The 16,508-nt window shown below is 45.1% G+C and overlaps 1 protein-coding gene across 1 annotated transcript; it reads left to right on the forward strand.

The window, feature by feature from the left end:
* The first annotated feature begins 14,609 nt into the window (after window positions 1–14,609).
* LOC131228546 (uncharacterized) lies at window positions 14,610–15,485 on the forward strand. Its single transcript, XM_058224282.1, has 2 exons — window positions 14,610–14,726; window positions 14,811–15,485. The coding sequence occupies exons 1-2, from the start codon at window positions 14,712–14,714 to the stop codon at window positions 15,324–15,326; spliced, it is 531 nt and encodes a 176-aa protein (XP_058080265.1). The 5' UTR covers window positions 14,610–14,711; the 3' UTR covers window positions 15,327–15,485.
* The last annotated feature ends 1,023 nt before the right edge of the window (window positions 15,486–16,508 follow it).

Here is a 16,508-nt window from a genome sequence, read left to right on the forward strand (position 1 = left end):
GAATGGTGCGTTGGTCTGGTTATTTTGCTTTTCAGATTCTGTTATTCTTATTTATTTATTTAATTTATTTTCTGCATTCTGGAATTTTCTAGGGTATTTGGAGCATTTCTGATGTGGGGTTTTCTTTTTATACTCATTGCTTTTCCAAGTGCTTATTATTAGTAAAATCTTATCTGTGGTTTAGTTATTAAATATCTGTGGTTTAGTAAAATTGAGTCTTTGAGTTCACCCAACCTAACTGGATATCAAGTCCAGTTTTTAAACTATGCTGTTGTGATGTCCCTACCTAAACATCATATTCAAAAGGGTAGAAGATGCCTGTCACGCCCCAAACTCGGAAACCGGGCTCACAAAATTCCCGATCACCGAATCCGGCGCCGACAGCCTCCGTAGAACCCCATTCTCGGCTCCCAGCGCTCATTCGCCAGGTTCTGATCCTGGGATGCTACGAGGAGGATTTTCAACATCAGTTTGATTCATAATAAGCATAACCAAAGGCATAACCCACAAACAACAACCAAAAACTCCATCACATTTCCACTATGATCAAAAACTTTACAAGTACAATGAGCATAAAGGGAAATACAATGATGATGAACAAAAACTCCAAAATGATCTGCTAAGTGCTCCTGCCTCAGCGCTGCTGCGATCTAACGTCACCTGCACGCAACGGTCATGCATAAGCTTATAAAAAGCTTAGAGGGTGGTGTAAGTGTGTACGTAAGGTAGTGGTGCAGTTATGCAGTATTAGAGTAATGCGGAACATGCTGATGAAAGCCAAGAATGCTATTAGTCGTACCAAGGCCATGCAGTGCAAAGCATGAATGATATTGGCCATACCAAGACCATGTAATACGAAATGCAACTCAAGTATATAAATCCTCATCTAAGTCCACATATCAATACAGCTCAAATCTGCAATATCACCGGGGTCTAGTACACTCCAAGCCAGATTGCCGCCCCATCGCGCGCAATAAGTTGGATGGAAAAGACCTCACTATCCGCCTGCCAATATCGGGCTCGGCTCGTCAATAGTGGACCCATCCCTTGAGCTGGTCAGACTCAGCTTAGCTTTGTCCCCTCCTCTCGGGCGGGTAAGACCGCACCCCCTTCCAACCGACCACGACACAGAGGAAAGCTTAACCGTCTGGTAATCGACACTCGGCGCTTATGCACCCACTCAGTCTAGACGTTGGAGCAACCTCTTGATACCATAAGGGTTTAGGGACTTTCACCCAGAGATATCTATAACATCCCATGTAGAACAATATTTTCGGTATCCAATCTTGCCAATCACGATACGTCTGTGGAGGCTACGGCCCTGATGTCGCTAGGGCGTACAGTAACCATATCACATAATGCGAATGCATGAATCACACTATCCAGTCATACAATAATCCTGCACGTATCGTGCGCTCATGTAGGCAACACCCCCTATCCGGGAGCCCCTAAACAATCTGCCCGAAGGCATATGCTATGATCAGTCATTTCTCATATCAAGCATACGTATGATGCATATGATCATGAATCATAGAACTAAACATGTTATAAAGTAATGCACTATCCTTACCACGCAGATGGCCCAGACGGCTTACACACAACAGGTACGGGCCTATCAATGGGCCCTAGGGAGAGTTGTAATGTGGACATTTAACCAACATTATACTTACAATGTGGACGTCAAACCACCATTGCTCTCAAGGCATAGCCCGTCGTAAACATCGTTACATAAACCATGTTGGGATCACACATTGCAATGGACCTTAGGTACATCCCATTGGGCTTTCAATATATCAAATAGGCCGTATCACATGGGCCTTACATTCGTCAAATGGGCCACATTAATGGGCCTCACCAACGAGCCTTAAGTACATTGCAATGGGCCATAACCCATGGGCCTTAAAATACATCACAATGGGCCTAATCACATGGGCCTTATGTATATCAAATGGGCCGCACCAATTAGGCCACATGCACATCCAATGGGCCACAAATAAACTGAGATGGGCCTCATACATATGTCAAGGTGGGGTCTCAATGGGTGGCCACAATTAACTCAAGATGGGCCCCATACATATGACAAGGTGGGGTCCACTTGATCTATAGATTTGACTCAGTCCTTAGCTCATGCCATAAAATGAGCTTCTTAAGATGGTTGGATGGATTGAGTGCAACCCATGCATCATGGTGGGGGGGTGTCCACATGAAGGCCCACCACCCAATATATTATATATAATATAATATATAATTTATATATAGTATATACAACATTATATATAATATAATATTATATACACACACACACACACACATGCACACTCACACACCCACCGTCCCCTGGACGGTGGGGACAAAACACATATATCACAGTGGGCTCCACCGTCCGCCTGGACAGTGGTAATAAAACACATATATCACTGTGGGCTCCACGTGGGGCCCACCATAATGTTGATATGCCATCCAACCCATTGATAAGGTCACGTAGACCTAGATGAAGGGTAAAAACAAATTTCACCCTGATCCAAAACTTCTGTGGACCCCAAAAGGGTTCCAAGGGTAGACGTTTAATCCCACTGTTCCCTACGGTGTGGGCCACCTGAGCTCTAAATCAGGTTGATTTTTGGAGTAGGCCCACTTCAGGAAGTGGCCTACACGATGAACGGGTGGATATAAAATATACATCATGGTGGGGCCCACGGCAGGGGCCATGGGTTCCTATTTTCAGCCCGCCCGCTGGTGCGCAGGCAGCGCCTGCTGCTGCTGATGTTATTTATTTATTTTTTTTTGTTTTCTGGTTTTTCTATGGTTTTGCTCATGTGGGGCCCACATTATGTGAATCTACCCCGTCCAATGGCCCTCCACGGCTCAAAACAAGTAAAACAAGCCCAATATTGGACCTGTTTCGGTGTATAGAAACAACAGGGATATTTCAATGGTAAACCCGCTGTTTGCCATGTTATGGCCCGCCTGAAAGTCTGATTGGTCCCATCTTTCGACTCAACGCCTAAAACGAGCTTGGGAAAGGAATGGACGGCGTGGATTGAATACATACATCAAGGTGGGGCCTACATAGATCACCCTCCCAAAAGTTTTGAAAACAAAGCTGAATTGTGCTTTCCATTGACGTCCAGCGTCCCTGGACGCTGGACGGTCTGGGCAACCCAGGTACATAAGGTGGGCCCGGCTAGGTGGGCCACCAAATGGAGTATGGTGTGGGTACAATACACACAAAGTGGGCCCCACTTGTAGATGGTTTGGATAGAATACATGCCTCACGGTGGGGTCCATTCAAGTGGGCCATACAACCATGTTATGATCACATAAGAAAAATATGAAATAGAGAGGGAGAGAGAGAGAGATAGAGAGTGGGACACGCAAGATGGAGGGACCCCGACACTATGGGCCCTCCCTTCAATGATCTACAACATAAATCAAGTGGGCCATTACATGTGGGCCCATTAAATCGAAATCCAACGGTGGAGATCCCTTCTCCACTAAAATAGACGGTCTAGATGACCCTAAGTATACAAGTAAAATAAACATCATGATGGGATCCATGGAAAATGGCCCTATCATGGAATGATCATGATGATCCAAGTGGGCCATCGGCCATAACTTAGGGTCCAAAGTGAGATCCAAACCATTGATCGGTTGGCCTCACTTGGCCCATCTTGAAAATATTAAAACTACTCTATCAAAGTACCCATCGCTTGATCTTCTTGCTCCCTTGGCTTCCTTAGCTCCTTAGCTTCGATTCCAACAGAGGAGATGAGGTTTGGATGATTGAGATGAGAGATGAAGGGGTAGGAAATGGGCCACACTTGAAGCTTGGGAGGAATGAGAGAGGCTTGGACGGATGGTGCTCTTGGGTTGCTTGGATTGGATTTGAAAATGAAGGAGAGAGAGAGTTGTAAAGAGAGATGGGTGATGTGTGATGGAGTGATGGATGGGAGAGAGAGGGATGGGTGTGTAAGGCTTCTTTTGACTTTTGTGGCAAATGGTGTAAGAAAAGTATGGGCTTTATAAGAACTTTTTAACTTTTGTGGTTGCTTGGGAATGGGTGAGAGGTGATGTGTACTTGACATGATGGGATTGATGGGTTGATTGATTGATGTGACATCTCGTAGAGATTCTCTCGAAATTCACACGCGCGGCATTTTTCTCGCACCGAACGCTAGCCCACATCTCCTAACCACGGTATCGCCTTGGCGCACGAGTCGCGGCATCAGAACCACGGCGATGACGCGGTCGCTAAGGTATCAGTCTCGGGTTAAGTCGACTCGAGTTGACGGCAAGTGAATTAGGGTCGCCCGTAAATACCGGTTAAGGGTCGAAGGTTGCTGAAATTCGATCGAAAAAATTGTGGAAGTCTATGGAACGGTATGGTCTAGGATACGGGGCTTACAGCTCTCCCCTCCTAATAAAAATTTCATCCTCGAAATTTACATAATCATCGCAAATAGACATAACTCAAGAAGAAGAAGAAACATAGCATCACTATATAAAATCAGAGATAACACAACATAATCAATCATCAAAAAGATGGGGATAACGCTCTCGAATCTCAACCTCGCGCTCCCAAGAAGCCTCTTCGATAGAATGGTGACCCCACTGAACCTTCACCAACAGAATGATCTTAGTCCGGAGGACCTGATCTTTCCGATCAAGGATACGGACTGGCTGCTCAATATAGGAAGCATCCTCTCGAACCTTTAACAGCTGCCAGTCAATAATAGGAACGATGTCTGACCCACACTTTCTCAACATGGAGACATGAAAAATGTTGTGGACGCCAGACAACTGAGATGGCAAGATAAGCCGATAGGCTACGACGCCAATGCGCCCAGTGATCTCAAAAGGTCCTATGAATCTCGGGGAAAGCTTGCCCTTCGCTCCAAATCGAACTATGCCCTTCACGGGCGAGACCTTGAGATACATATGGTCCCTTACATCAAACTCCAAGGGACGACGCCGACGATCAGCAAAACTCTTCTGCCGGCTCTGAGCTGTGCGCATCCTCTGCCTGATGATATCAATAGCCTCTGATGTCTCCTGCACAAGCACGGGACCTAGGAGACGACGCTCTCCAACCTCGGTCCAATAACCTGGTGATCTGCATGGTCTGCCATATAGTGCCTCAAAAGGAGCCATGCTGATGGTCTCCTAATAGCTGTTATTGTATGCGAACTCAGCCAATCACAGATGCTCATCTCAGCTACCCTCGAAATCAATCGCGTAGGCCCGAAGCATATCCTCAAGGATCTGGTTAACCCTCTTGGTTTGGCCATCGGTCTGCGGATGGTACGTGGTGTTGAGCTACAAATCAGTACCCATCGCTCTTTGGAAGCTCCCCCAAAACTGAGACGTGAGCCTCGGGTCTTGGTCAGAAACGATCGAGACTGGAACGCCATGCAGTCTCATAATATCCTCGATAAATAATCTCGCAAGCTGGTCCAAAGTACAAGTCGCACGTATCGCAATAAAATGTGCCGACTTCGTCAGACGATCCACAACAACCCAGATGGCGTCATGACCGCGCTGAGTCCTCGGCAAGCCCATAATGAAATCTGTAGATATGTGCTCCCACTTCCACATCGGGACACTGAACGGCTGCAATAGACTAGGGGGTCTCTGATGATCGGCCTTGACATGCTGGCATGTGTCACACTCGGCCACAAAACTGGTGATCTAGCGTTTCATCCCCACCCAAAAATACTGTCGCCTCATATCGCGGTACATCTTTGTCGAGCCAAGATGGATAGAAAACCTCGATTGATGTGCCTCGGTCATAAGATCTCTGCGTAGCTCAGGAATATCCGGGACACATAATCGGCCTCTTAAGCGAAGTCCACCATTTGTACCAATCTGCCAATCAGCCTGACTATCAGATGCTGCCTCTGCTCGGTAATTCTGTAACGACTCGTCTGCCTGCTGAGCCTCGATCACCCTTGCGACAAGAGAGGGTTGAATCGACAGGCTCGATAACTGCACAATGGAAGACTGCAAGCCAAACTCAAAGTCGTACTCTGCTATATCCTTGAGCATCCGCTACTCCTAAATCATCATATGCGCCACCAGGCCTCGTGGCTAACGGCTGAGGGCATCCGCCACCACATTCATCTTACCCGGGTGATACTGGAGATCGAAATCATAGTCCTTCAGGAGCTCCATCCAGCGCCTCTGCCTCATGTTCAACTCAGACTGTGAGAAGAGGTACTTTAAGCTCTTGTGATCAGAAAAGAGCTCGAACCTAACCCCATAGAGATAGTGTCTCCACACCTTCAATGCAAAGACAACTGCAGCCAACTCTAAATCATGCGTGGGGTAGTTCAGTTCATGAACCTTGAGCTGACGAGACGCGAAGGCCACTGGTCTCCCGTGCTGCATCAGGACAACACCCAAACCAATATGCAAGGCATCGGTAAATATAATAAAGCCATCACTCCCAAAAGGAAGAGTGAGGACAGGAGTGGATTTGAGGCGGTCCTTCAACTCCATAAATGCTCGCTCGCAGGCGTCGCTCCAAATAAACTTGTGCCCTTCTGAGTCAACCTGGTCGGTGAGGCTACAATACGAGAGAAGCCCTCAATGAAACGCCGGTAATTGCTCGTTAAACTAAGGAAACTGCGGATCTCGGACGCGGTCATGGGCTGGCCCCACTAACGCACTGCCTCATCCTTCGTGAGGTCCACTGCGACACCCTCCCTCGTCACCACGTGACTGAGGAACTTCATCACCTCCTGCCAAAACTCGCACTTCTCCAGCTTCGCATATAGCTGGTGTGCGCGGAGGGTCTACAACGTAACCTCCAGATGCTGCCCGTGCTCCTCACGGGTCCTCGAATAAATCAGAATGTCGTCGATGAAGACTACAACAAAGTGATCGAGATAAGGGCGGAAGACCTCGTTCATCAACTGCATGAACACTGCGGGCACATTGGTCAGTCCAAAGGACATGACCTGAAACTCGAAATGACCATAACGCGTCCTGAATGCTGTCTTTGGAATGTCCTTCTCTCGGACCGAAATCTGATGATAACCGGAACGCAAGTCAATCTTCGAAAAGAACTGTGCACCTTGCAGCTGATCAAACAAATCATCAATCCTTGGGAGCGGGTACTTGTTCTTGATTGTGACCTTATTGAGCTCGCGGTAATCTACGCAGAGCCTCAACGAGCCATCCTTCTTCTTCACGAAGAGTACCGGTGCTCCCCACGGCGAACTGCTCAAACGGATAAAGCCCAACTCACGCAACTCGTCTAACTGCTTCTACAGTTCTCGCAACTCCAATGGTGCCATACGTTACGGGGCCTTCGAAATAGGCGTGGTACCGGGTACGAGATCAATCTGAGACTCGGTGAGTCGACGAGGCGGTAATCCCGGAATCTCCTGAAACACATTAGGAAAATTGCAAACTACGGGCAACTGGTCAATGTTCACTGCTATGGGTTCCTCTATGGCACATGACATCATATAAGACAACGGCTCTCCTCTGGGCTCAGCAATGAACTGGAACTGTGGCAAGCCGGGTATACAAAACGTGACTGTCCTCGCAGAGCAATCCAATATGGCATGGTACTCGGTAAGCCAATCCATGCCCAAGATGACGTCGAACTCGGACATCGGTAATGCAAACAGATCAGCAGGCAAAAAGATATCCCCAACTAGAACGGGGCAAGACTAGCAAAATCGACCCAACACTGCAGTCTTTCCCAAGGAAGTCGATACTGACAAACCCTCACGAGTAGACTCCAATGGCAAACCAGTCGATCGGCAAAAACTCTCGACCACAAAAGAATGCGATGCACCAGAATCAAACAACACACGTGCAATGCATGCGGATACTGGAAGTATACCCTCAACGACTCCTCCAGATGACTGAGGATCCTACTAAGCCGCATAAAACCTAGCCTGAGCCAGCTGAGGAGGTGCTTGTCCCTTCTGAGAGTGCTATTACTGCTACTAGGGTCGCTGAGGTGGTCGAAACTGCTGCCTCTGCTACTGCGATATCGGAGGCTGGTGCTGATGCTACTGCTGAGGTGGCCTCAGTAGTGGGGGTTGCTGTCGCTACTGCTGTGGGGGTCTCTGATGTTGCTGTGGTAGAGATTGTTGTGGACCTCTCGGCTACTGCTATTGCTGCTGGGGGCGGGGGCACTCCCACATACGGTGTCCCGTCGCACCGCACCTAAAACAAGAGCCGGTGAACTGCCTCGGAGGTGCTGCTGGCGCTCGGAAGGCTAGGCGACCTGTGCGCCTCTGCTGTGGTCGACCCTGCTGGGAATCACTAGAAGGAGCCTACCTCTTCCGGTCCCTCCTCTAACCGCGATCAGACTGAGAACCGTCCTACTTAGCCTCAAAAATCTGGGCCTTTCGTACCACTCCCTCGAAAGTCGAGAGCTCATGCTCAATAACAAGGCCTCAAAGACCGTAACGCAAGCCGCCCTCAAATATGCTATGATCAGTCATTTCTCATATCATGCATACGTATGATGCATATGATCATGAATCATAGAACTAAACATGTTATAAAGTAATGCACTATCCTTACCACGCAGATGGCCCAGACGGCTTACACACAACAGGTACGGGCCTATCAATGGACCCTAGGGAGAGTTGTAATGTGGACATTTAACCAATATTATACTTGCAATGTGGACGTCAAACCACCATTGCTCCCAAGGCATAGCCCGCCATAAACATCATTACATAAACCATGTTGGGATCACACATTGCAATGGACCTTAGGTACATCCCATTGGGCTTTCAATATATCAAATGGGTCGTATCACATGGGCCTTACATTCATCAAATGGGCCGCATTAATGGGCCTCACCAACGAGCCTTAAGTACATTGCAATGGGCCATAACCCATGGGCCTTAAAATACATCACAATAGGCCTAATCACATGGGCCTTATGTATATCAAATGGGCCGCACCAATTAGGCCACATACACATCAATGGGCCACAAATAAACTGAGATGGGCCTCATACATATGTCAAGGTGGGGTCTCAATGGGTGGCCACAATTAACTCAAGATGGGCCCCATACATATGACAAGGTGGGGTCCACTTGATCTATAGATTTGACTCAGTCCTTAGCTCATGCCATAAAATGAGCTTCTTAAGATGGTTAGACGGATTGAGTGCAACCCATGCATCATGGTGGGGGGGGGGGGGGGGGGGGTGGCCACATGAAGGCCCACCACCCAGTATATTATATATAATATAATATATAATTTATATATAGTATATACAACATTATATATAATATAATATTATATATATATATACGCACATACGCACACGCACACACGCACACACGCACACTCACACACTCACCGTCCCCTGGACGGTGGGGACAGAACACATATATCACAGTGGGCTCCACCATCCACCTGGATGGTGGTAATAAAACACATATATCACTGTGGGCTCCATGTGGGGCCCACCATAATGTTAATACGCCATCCAACCCGTTGATAAGGTCACGTAGACCTAGATGAAGGGTAAAAATAAATTTCACCTTGATCTAAAACTTCTTTGGACCCAAAAAGGGTTCCAAGGGCAGACGTTTAATCCCACTGTTCCCTACGGTGTGGGCCACCTGATCTGTGGATGGCGTTGGAATTTGGAGGGGGCCCACTTCTGGTAATGGCCCACCTAAATATACATCATGGTGGGGCCCATGGCAGGGGCCATGGGTTCCTTCTTTCTGCCCGCCCGCTGGTGCGCAAGCAGCGCCTGCTGCTGCTGATGTTAATTTTTTTATTTATTTTTTTTTGTTTTCTGGTTTTTCTACGTTTTTGCTCATGTGGGGCCCACATTAGGTGAATCTACCCCGTCCAATGGCCCTCCACAGCTCAAAACAAGCAAAACAAGCCCAATATTGGGCCTGTTTCGGTGTATAGAAACAACAGGGGATATTTCAATGGTAAACCCACTGTTTGCCATGTTATGGCCCGCCTGAAAGTCTGATTGGTCCCATCTTTCGACTCAACGCCTAAAACGAGCTTGGGAAAGGAATGGACGGCGTGGATTGAATACATACATCAAGGTGGGGCATACATAGATCACCCTCCCAAAAGTTTTGAAAACAAAGCTGAATTGTGCTTTCCATTGACGTCCAGCGTCCCTGTTTGGTCTGGCACAAGCATTGAGGTGGGCCACCAAATGGAGTATGGTGTGGGTACAATACACACAAAGTGGGCCCCACTTGTAGATGGTTTGGATAGAATACATGCCTCATGGTCGGGTCCATTCAAGTGGGCCATACAACCATGTTATGATCACATAAGAAAAATATGAAATAGAGAGGGAGAGAGAGAGAGAGAGAGATAGAGAGTGGGACACGCATGATGGAGGGACCCCGGCACTATGGGCCCTCCCTTCAATGATCTACAACATAAATCAAGTGGGCCATTACATGTGGGCCTATTAAATCGAAATCCAACGGTGGAGATCCCTTCTCCACTAAAATAGACGGTCTAGATGACCCTAAGTATGCAAGTAAAATAAACATCATGATGGGGTCCATGGAAAATGGCCCCATAATGGAATGATCATGATGATCCAAGTGGGCCATCGGCCATAACTTAGGGTCCAAAGTGAGATCCAAACCATTGATCGGTTGGCCTCACTTGGCCCATCTTGAAAACATTAAAACTACTCTATCAAAGCACCCACCGCTTGATCTTCTTGCTCCCTTGGCTTCCTTAGCTCCTTAACTTCGATTCCAACGGAGGAGATGAGTTTTGGATGATTGAGATGAGAGATGAAGGGGTAGGAAATGGGCCACACTTGAAGCTTGGGAGGAATGAGAGAGGCTTGGACGGATGGTGCTCTTGGGTTGCTTGGATTGGATTTGAAAATGAAGGAGAGAGAGAGTTGTAAAGAGAGATGGGTGATGTGTGATGGAGTGATGGATGGGTGTGTAAGGCTTCTTTTGACTTTTGTGGCAAATGGTGTAAGAAAAGTATAGGCTTTGTAAGAACTTTTTGACTTTTGTGGTTGCTTGGGAATGGGTGAAAGGTGATGTGTACTTGACATGATGGGATTGATGGGTTGATTGATTGATGTAACATCTTGTAGAGATTCTCTCGGAATTCACACGCACGGCGTTTTTCTCGCACCGAACGTTGGCCCACATCTCCTAACCATGGTATCGCCTTAGCGCGCTAGTCGAGGCATCGGAACCGCGGCGATGACGCGGTCGCTAAGTTTTCAGTCTCAGGTTAAGTCGACTCAGGTTGACGGCATGTGAATCAGAGTCGCGCGCAAATACCGGTTAAGGGTCGAAGGTTGCCGGAATTCAACCTGGAAGACCGTGGAAGTCTATGGAACGGTATGGTCTAGGATACGAGACTTACAATGCCATATATGGCCTCGTCATTATCCATGGAGAAGTGGGCAGAGTTCAGTAATGGAGCAGATAATCAGTCAATGGAAAGGTCAGTTGCTAGTTTGTTCTGGCCTATTCTACAAAATCCATGCATTGTATCAGGTTCCTATCTTGACCTAGTTATTTGCTAATTTAGTGGATGTTGGCAACTACAAAATCCATGCATTGTATCAGGTTCCTATTTTTTATTTTTTTTTATTTGAGTAATTTGGGTTCTTGTATTGGTGGATTACTACAACTTTTTGCTTCTGATTGCTGTTGGGTTTTGTCGTGCTATTCAGGTTTTTCTTTTTCTTTTTCAGGTGGGTGTTTTGAAAATTTGGGATTACCACAACTTTTTGCTTCTGATTGCCTTTTCTTTTTCTTTTTCTTGGCATGCTCCATCTCTTCAAATTATTATTAGTGTTTTTTTTTAAAATTTTATTTTAAGGATGAAGACATTTGATTAAGATTAGATTCTCAGAACTAATGGCATACACATATGGCAATCTAAACAACCAAACCTATTGTGGATGAACTTAGCCCAAAAATCATACTGAATGGGCAATCTTAACCATTTGATTTCCCATTACTCTTGCACTGGTGAATAATTTATTGAGTAGTCCCCACCATTTGGACAGTTAGGAAGATTTAACCACAGTGCAATTTTCAGCTCACCGCTAGGAGCTGATCCAATATCTTGTTAAAGTCTAGCAAGATCTTGTATGGGGCACCATTACGGGTGGCATGATCAAGTATCGTCTCTTATTTTCATTTACTGCAATTGATAGAAGATTGAAAATGTCAAAAATTAGGATTGTTAGGTAGATCCAGTAACTTCTCTTCTAAATTACCAATAGACAAGCTCTGTTATGGCTACTTGCAAGAGCAGGATCTTCAATCATACTCTTCCCACAAGTGCTAATGTGGCATTACCATTTGAGAGTGATTTGCTTTATGAGTTTTGATTTCGGTAGGCCTGAGCCTGGCCCATTGACAGCCCTATTCACTGCAACCTGGATGGCAAATGCATTAAAATTTGTCAGATTGGAAAATCGTAGTAATAGATTTTTTTATCTTTTTTCTGGTTGAATCAGAGACATTACTGTATATATTTTTTATAACCATTACTTATTTTTTGAACCACAACTCTTCTTCTCCATTAATCTGTTTCGGTTTTCATGACTTTTCTATTAAAACCCATTAATGTAATTTTTCTGTCCCAAAATACATATTGTCGTGTCCTCGTCCTAATCAAAGTCACATGCATCCTATATAAAGAGGGGTGAATCAATATGGCTGGGAGCGACTGGTCGAACGAAGAGTTAGAATTCTTCACGGTTATATTGGCTGCGAGATCTGCTGCAATTGCTGCTGGGGAGTATTGTTGCACGTACCTCTTTCGAAACCCTCCCAGGTCTGCTGATTATGACCGTGCCCGTATTATCAATGGGATTATTAGGGCAAGGGAGACTGATTGTGTTTCGCAACTACGGATAAAAAAGATCACGTTCTTCAATCTTTCCTTGATCTTGCGAGATAAGGGACTGTTGGCAGATGCGAAGCACATAAGTATGGAAGAACAACTTGTCATGTTTCTTCATACATTAAGCCACAATGTCTGGAACCGAGTGATTGGACATTATTTTATAAGGTCAGGCGAAACCGTAAGTCGATATTTTAATCGAGTCTTGGATGCAGTCGTCTCTTTATATGCAGACTTTGTTACACTACCTACACTCGATACCGCATTTGAGATTTCATCCAACCCATATTGGGCAGATTACTTTCAGGTATGATAATACATATACTCATTACAATTAATTACGATCTGTCGAGATTGACTTACATATGCCAATATTACATAATGATTAACAAGTTTAACTTAGGATTGTATCAGAGCAATTGATGGGACACACATCCCAGCTTTCGTAGCATCCGCGGATAGTGTTGTCTATCGAAATAGGAAAGGATATATATCACAAAATGTCCTGGTTGCTTGTAAGTTCGACATGAAGTTCATGTACGTGTTAGCGGGATGGGAAGGTTCCGCATCAGATGCACGCGTTTTGCAAAGTGCCTTGACTCACTCAAGCGATCCTTTCGTAATACCCAGTGGCAAAATCCATGGACATCAAATAGTCTGATGGCTTTATAACATCAAATGAATAAGAATTGATATTGATCAGAAATTATTTTTAAAATGTAGGTAAATACTACGTAGTTGATGAAGCATATGCGTACTCACCCGGTTTCATGGTCCCATATCGCGGTGTACGTTAGCATCTCAATGAGTATCGTACCGGTCGAAAACCATCCAATGCTCGGGAGTTATTCAATTATCGCCATGCACAACTGAGGAATATAATAGAAGGATGTTTTGGAGTTTTGAAAGCCAAGTTCTCAATTCTGAAGACTGCTCCACAATATCTAATACAAACTCAAGTAAAGATAATGCTAGTTTGTTGTGTGTTACACAACTTCATAAGAATATCTGGAGACGATGACATGTTTGAGGTTGAGGAGTCGTCAAGTTGTGGTGCCGATGGTGTGATCCCATCACCTACAGAAGTATCCGTCCTCGATGAAGGTCGTGTGCTGTTGAATGTCACTCCACATGAAAGAGAGGAGTGGGTCAGAAAACGCGATGAAATAGCTTCCAGAATGTGGAACCAAGCTCATCTAGTGAGTCAAACAAATTAAATGCATTGTAATGAGATGTACATCAAAGATGGTTTAACTGAGTATCATTCAAGACTGTCAAATTAGACCACTATTTTCTGTGTGACATATTTTGTTTTATTTAATATGCAAGCTTTTTTGGACTTCATATTATTTGCTCATGCGGTAGAATAATTTTTTTAACTTGTTGTCGCATCATTTATCTTCTCATAGATTGAGGTAGACCAAAGTGGCTCCATGTCATCAAATAGAGACTCTGTACTATCTACTCTGACGAAATATTCCGTGGGATCACCTACTAGTACCCCAGGGAGATCGCCCAGGAAACATACACTGAACAGTGGAACTGAGGACCAGTCCTATGGAGGTGTCTTTCGTTGGACGGACGACATGGACGACATCCTAATTGACGGATTAATGGAGTTAGTCATTGCTGGAAGACGAAGTGGTGCTGGATTTAAAATAGAATCATTTACAGGAATCGTTGAAAATATGATGTTGAAGTTACGCCTCAAGATCACTAATGCGAACTTAAAAAATTGCATCCGCATAGTGAAAAAAAACTTCTTCACTGTCAAAGATCTACGGAGTACGTCTGGTTTTGGATGGGACCCAGACCTACAAATTGTCGTCGCATCAGATGAAGTGTGGATGGACTACGTTAAGGTGTAGTTTCTTTAACAGTTACATCATATCTCATCATACAAAGTGCAGTGTTAATGATTGGTTCTTTTTTTGTGTTATGTCTAGTCTCATCCAGATGCTGCCCAGTTTCGCGGCAAACCCATGCCCAGATATGATGATCTCAAGTTCATTTTCGAAAATGACAGGGCTACTGGTAAAGCATCTGCCACTGGTAACTTCCCTCCCTGTGCAACCACTCCTCGATGGAGAGATACAGATGTGTCGTCTAACCACACTGTTGATCTGAATGATGATATTAACATAATATCTTCTGAAGAACGTGGCGATGATGCACCGCATATCCATTGGTCTGACGACAGCCCTGGAGGCGACAACATTCTTCGTTCGAGTCCGATACAGCATGGGAATGCCTCCCGCAACACGAATTCCACGGTTAATTCTAAAAAGAGACCAAGGGTGGAGCGACCTGAACATCAGATTGGCACCGAGATGGTCGATATTAGGGGTGCCATGAAGTCAATTACCATTTCCATCGACAGGGGTCCGAACTTTGGTCGGATGGCACAAATTATACCGGCTTTGGAAGAGTTGGAGGGACTGACGGCTGATGAGGTCTTATAGGCAACGAAGTTGCTATCAAAAGAAGAAGCATATGGGGCCTCCTTCCTTAACTTTGCCAAAGAGAAGAGAATTTCATTCATAAGAATGTTGCTGAATGGGGGTGGACCGCACGTATGAAAGAACATTTTCCCTAGTTTGATTGGCTGGAAGTAATCATTCGTAGGCTTTGCCTTTAAGACAAGTCATTACCTATATTATTTTTTGGACTTGTAAAAATTAATTTTGGATATTTCTACTTGTTTCTTGTTGCACTTTTGGGTAACACATCACTTGTTATTAATACTTGAACACAACACGTGCATTGATAGAGATTATTGTTATTAAATTAAACTATATGCAGGCTTTTGTTTCGTGCAAGTTATGGCGACACTTGCGTCACTGACATATTACCCAGTAGGTAATTGGTTATAATTATAGATACTATAAAGATCATTAATGACTTGTACCAATTAATGATATGTCAATGCAGATGGGCAAGGAGAAGTATTACGTCGTGTTGGTGAGACGTAGGCCTGGAATATACGTGTCTTGGGACAACGCGAGGTTGGAGGTGGAGGGATTTTCTGGAGCGAGACACCACGCATTCAAGAACTGGAAGGAGGCAGTTGCATACTGGGACGATCACTTCAGTAAGGCATGTGCACCGTCGAGACCTTGTACGGATTCTCATACAGTTCAGTATGCTGCATTTTCTAATGACCTGGACATCCATCATTGTATGTCGTCATCCATCCGACAGACGATACAGACGACACCGGCGACCCCGACCATGGTTTCCAGGGCCATGTCGACTGATGATCTTGGCCCAACAGACAGAGATATTCTGTGCCCTTGTAGTTGGCGTCGGTGTCCTTTTTCTTGCTTTCCTTGTTATTTTTAAATTATAGGATGATTGTATATCTTTATCCACCACTTGTTTCTTTTCTATTCCATCTGATCCCGCACAACTTATGATAGACATTGTCTTTTGCTTCTCATGTTTTCATATATTTGGACATTTTCGACTGGCGTACATCTGTTGTGATATACCTATATCACACCACCATGTCTGATGCGGTCCATGCGGATATATGGCTATGTTCTATGGTGATAGTGATATTGACCACAATGCATCCATCCATCCATTAAATTAGTTTACTTTCGTGACCGTTCATTTTCCAAAGCATCCACGTATAGTTACCA

Source organism: Magnolia sinica, chromosome 2, assembly GCF_029962835.1.
Source record: "Magnolia sinica isolate HGM2019 chromosome 2, MsV1, whole genome shotgun sequence".
In the NCBI taxonomy this organism is placed as follows: Eukaryota; Viridiplantae; Streptophyta; class Magnoliopsida; order Magnoliales; family Magnoliaceae; genus Magnolia; species Magnolia sinica.